At 46.9% G+C, this 4520-nt stretch overlaps 1 protein-coding gene and 1 pseudogene across 1 annotated transcript; both read left to right on the top strand.

Moving 5' to 3' along the window:
- The first annotated feature begins 1274 nt into the window (after window positions 1-1274).
- On the top strand, window positions 1275-1962 carry LOC132837124 (late histone H2B.L4-like; annotated as a pseudogene).
- Window positions 1963-2181: 219 nt separating this feature from the next.
- Window positions 2182-4168, top strand: LOC132837323 (histone H2A, sperm-like). The gene is made up of 3 exons (XM_060856992.1): window positions 2182-2191; window positions 2862-2914; window positions 3265-4168. Exons 1-3 carry the CDS (start codon window positions 2182-2184, stop codon window positions 3619-3621), a joined length of 420 nt encoding a protein of 139 aa, XP_060712975.1. The 3' UTR covers window positions 3622-4168.
- Window positions 4169-4520: the final 352 nt, after the last annotated feature.

Genomic DNA, 4520 nt, shown 5'->3' with positions numbered 1-4520 from the left:
AGGGAGTGAACTAAACAGTCATGGCAGGCAGGTACAAAGCAGAGAACAAGTTAGGACTGAAGTGTTCTCCAACTGTCACTTGGCCAACATTGTCTATCTCATACGCTGCAGGCAAGGATGCCTTGAGGCTTGGTACATTGGCAATACTGAGCAGATGCTACAACGGATTAATGGACATTGCACAACAATCACCAGACAAAAGTCTTCCCTTCCAGTCAGGGAACACTTCATCTGTCCAGGATATTCGACCTAGGACCTTCTGGTGACTCTCCTGCAAGGCGGATTTCAGGACAAGCAACAACGCAAAGTGGCCACGCAGAGGCTGATAGCACTGTTTGGTAGCCATGAGGATGGACCCAGGCAGGACCTTGGGTTCATGTCATGCTACAGGTGACCCCAATGCACTATACACTCCATCTCTCTCTCTCTCTCTCTCACACACACACACACACACACACACACACACACACACACACACACACACACACACACACAAACACACACACTCCTAAATACTCTCAGACTAACATAGACCCTCTCTCATCTACAAGCTCAATCTCAAATGCACACACATACATCCCCCCCACACAAACATGCATGCACCCTCTCACAGGGTTATACCCCATCACACTTACACACTACTTCACCAAGCTTACTCACCCACTCTTTCTCTCTGTCTGCCTGTCTGTCTCTCTCTTGCAAGTACACACATATAAGTTTATGCAGTGAATCTGCATTTGCAGAATTTTATTTTGTTCAAAAAAAATGCATAACCTACAGTCAATCCATGCAAGATTCTGTAAATCCCACTTTACAAATAGAACCAGTCTGACTCCAGATTGGGACACAGACAGACTTTAACCTCACACCTTGAAAACATTGCCTGAGTGGAGATAACACATTCTCTTAGAACACCTGAAGTTATCTTGAGAATGTGACTATGACTTCAAAGGAATTCTGGAGTTTACGTATTAAGCAACCAAAACTAGAAAAGCCATTTTAAAAGATGAAACACTTAATCTAAGATTGGTTAATGTTTCTCAGCCGCACGATACTGTAATCCTTTGCTATAAATTCTGTATTTTATGGTCCTGCGTCACAACCACCTGACGAAGAAGCGGCACTATGAAAGCTAGTCCTTCCAAATAAACCCGTTGGACTATAACCTGGTGTTGTGTGAGTTTTAACTCACACATTAATTCAATTCACATTGAGTCGGAAACTAACCGTTGACAGTGAGGCTACCATTCCTGCAAACTACCCAATCAGGAACCAGGCTTTCCTCAGCCTAGATTAGCATTGTGATGTATCAAAACCGAGCTCCGAGCCCACTTTCCCTTATTCTGTTTCTGACATTGAGCGGGACGATGGCAGAGGAAAAGAAAGCGCAGCAACCCTCCAAGAAGGGCGCTAAGAAAATCATCAAGAAGGTGCCAGTGAAGTGTGGTAAGAAGAGGAGGCGGCCCAGGAAAGAAAGTTACTCCATCTACATCTACAAAGTGATGAAGCAGATTCACCCCGACACCGGCATCTCCTCCAAGGCCATGAGTATCGTTCGTCAGCGATATTTTCGCGGGGGAGGCTTCCCGCCTGGCCCATTACAACAAGCGCAGCACCATCAGCTCCCGGGAGATCCAGACCGCCGTGCGGCTGCTGCTGCCCGGGGAGCTGGCCAAGCACGCCGTGTCGGAGGGCACAAAGGCGGTGACCAAGTACACCAGCTCCAAGTGAAGGACCGCATTGTACTGAAACAAACACACATCCACAACCCAAAGGCTCTTATAAGATCAACTAGGAGAAAGTGAGGACTGTAGATGCTGGAGACCAGAGTTGGAAAATGTGGTGCTGGAAAAGCGCAGCAGACCGGACATCATCCGAGGAGCAGGAGAATCTATGTTTCGGGCATAAGCCCTTCTTCAGGAATGAGGCTGGTGTGCCAAGCGGACTGAGATAAAAGGTGGTGCGGGGGGGGAGGAATTTGGGGAAGGGATACTGGGAATACGATAGGTGGAAGGAGGTGAGGGTGATAGGCCGGAGAGGTCGGGAAGAAGATTGCAGGTCAAGAGGGCGGTGCTGAATCCGGGGGTTGGGACTGAGATAAGGTAGGGGGAGGGGAAATGAGGAAGCTGGAGAAATCTACATTCCCTGAAACTACAACTTCCCTGAAACGGCTAAACCATTATGTTTCTGGGTAAGTACAACAAATATCTCTGCGACATTTGTGTTGATAAATGTTCTGTAAATTATTGAGTGATCGCTGATCCTGTGCTCACCTTATTCTCGGACGCAGTCGTGTGTATATATACTGAACCCGCTGCTTGGGGAGAGAGATCATGTTAAACGTCACTGAGTCATTTTTGAGCTAATTGTCTGTGTCCGTCTTATTCTTTGTTCTCTAATCAGTTCGGGAGCTACAAACCCGAGTTGTTGGGTGGGGGCAGGAACATGACCTTTGAGTTTCACCTCTGGCAGCACCCGCCGGCAATCAAAAAAAAAGTTTACCTCTGAGTTCCGTTTTACTTTATTTTTCATTTCCAAATCCCCGCATAAGTATGGTTAGATGCTGAATGTTGTAAATGAGGCTTTCTGCTGTTGGTGAGAGACTTTGAAAATGAACCAAAATAAAACCAGAACGCCTACAGAAGTGGCAGATTAAATGTGGAGCTTTTACTGATCTATGATCGTGTGCAGTAGGGAGTGCAATGTTAAAATATTCTCGAAAGACTGCGTTCGCTATTGATCCGCTCACTCGGGATGGTTTATCAGTATATCGGGGAGCTGTTGAAATGTGAAATTAAATGATTAGTTCCGAAGTGCAGGGTTTGGCGCCTTTTTACCTTGCCGCTTGTTTTAATGTTCAGAAAATCCCATTCGAGATCAGAAATGGGCAGATTCCAGTAGGCCAGGGAATGAGGTAAAGGGAGTTAGTGTAAAGTGTACACGCTTATTGTAGAAGTAAATTAACTCGAGTATTTGTGCATTCCTCAGTACAAAACTACCTCCTTGTCCGTACATATTGGCGGGCTTTTCAAATTGGAAATAAGCGGTTGATGATTTGGCGCCGGTACTTCCCGCCCTCCTCCCTGTGCCCTCTCCGGATTGGGGAATGAGGCAGATATCTGATTGGTCCTGCCTAATGTTGTTTCAATTCCCAATCAGAAACGGCCGCCCCACTATTCCTCCCGAAGGTATAAGAGGCCGCAATGTGGCTGCATTTTCGCAATTCTGTGAAAATGCCTGTAATATTGTGACGATGACCGGAAGAGGAAAGCGCAGTGGGAAAGGTCGTCCCGGGCTGGCCTGCAGTTCCCGGTGGGCCGTGTTCACAGGCTCCTGAGAAAGGGTAACTATGCTGAGCGTGTGGGTGCCGGAGCGCCGGTCTATCTGGCTGCGGTGCTGGAGTATCTGACGGCTGAAATCCTGGAGCTGGCCGGCAACGCGGCCCGGGACAACAAGAAGACCCGCATCATCCCCAGGCACCTGCAGCTGGCCGTGCGCAACGACGAGGAGCTCAACAAGCTGCTGGGAGGGGTGACCATCGCTCAGGGCGGGGTGCTGCCTAATATCCAGGCCGTGCTGCTGCCCAAGAAAACCGCCGCTGGGGGCGCCGCTAAAAAGTGAAGAGAATATTCTTGAATCTGACAACCCAAGTTCATTTTTAAGAGCTACTCACAGCATTTGTGAAAGGAGCTGCACTTTCATCTCTGTCGGATTTATTTTACTTTTAATGTGGAAAAGCCTGAACTTTGAACCTACCATCAGTCAATTACTATCGCCTTGTTATGGAATACTTTGAATACTCTGGCAACATCCTTGTATATCTTTTCTGAACCCTTTCAAGTTTCACAACATCTTTCTGATAGGAAGGAGACCAGAATTGCACACAATGTTCCAACAGTGCGTTAACCAATACAGCCGCAACATAGTCTCCCAACTCCTGTGCATAACTCTGACCAATAAACGAAAGCATACCAAACGCCGCCTTCACTATTCTATCTACCTGTGACTCCACTTTCAAGGAGCTATGAACCTGCACTCCAAGGTCTCTTTGTTCAGCAACACTCCCTAGGACCTTACCGTTAAGTGTATAAGTCCTGCTAAGCTTTGGTTTCCCAAAATGCAGCATCTCCCTCTTGCTTCTGGTCCTCTCTCTTCTTTTGTCTCTCTTCTCCCTCTCTTCTGCTTTTAATAGTAATTCAGACAGCTTTGTTTTTGTTGCCTTTTCCTTGACATTTGCCTCTAACCAGAGTTACTTCATTTTTAGTTGAATGTTAGCCATCTAAAGATTCTGATGACGTTTCCAGCAAATTTAAGTGTTGAGGTACTGCTGTAATTATCGCCCTTTACCTCATGGAATGAAGCGTGTCAAGCTCTAGCTTGTCTGGTAATTCCAGCAGTTTGGCATGAATCACCTTTTGGAAAAATCTGAAGACACTCCTTCCACCCTCAGAAATCTCTTGATGACTCAAAGAGCCATTGCTATCCCAAGCACTACGCCCTGATGAAGGACGTATACCCAA

Source organism: Hemiscyllium ocellatum, chromosome 49 (genome assembly GCF_020745735.1).
Source record: "Hemiscyllium ocellatum isolate sHemOce1 chromosome 49, sHemOce1.pat.X.cur, whole genome shotgun sequence".
NCBI classification, from domain to species: Eukaryota; Metazoa; Chordata; class Chondrichthyes; order Orectolobiformes; family Hemiscylliidae; genus Hemiscyllium; species Hemiscyllium ocellatum.
This window is presented reverse-complemented; position numbering and strand designations above follow the sequence as displayed.

What these genes read in the sequence shown, in the direction of transcription:
- LOC132837323 (XM_060856992.1), top strand. An exon ending in CCAGTAGGCCAGGGAATGAG is followed by an intron (nt 2,915 to 3,264) that starts GTAAAGGGAGTT and finishes GATGACCGGAAG; the next exon opens with AGGAAAGCGCAGTGGGAAAG.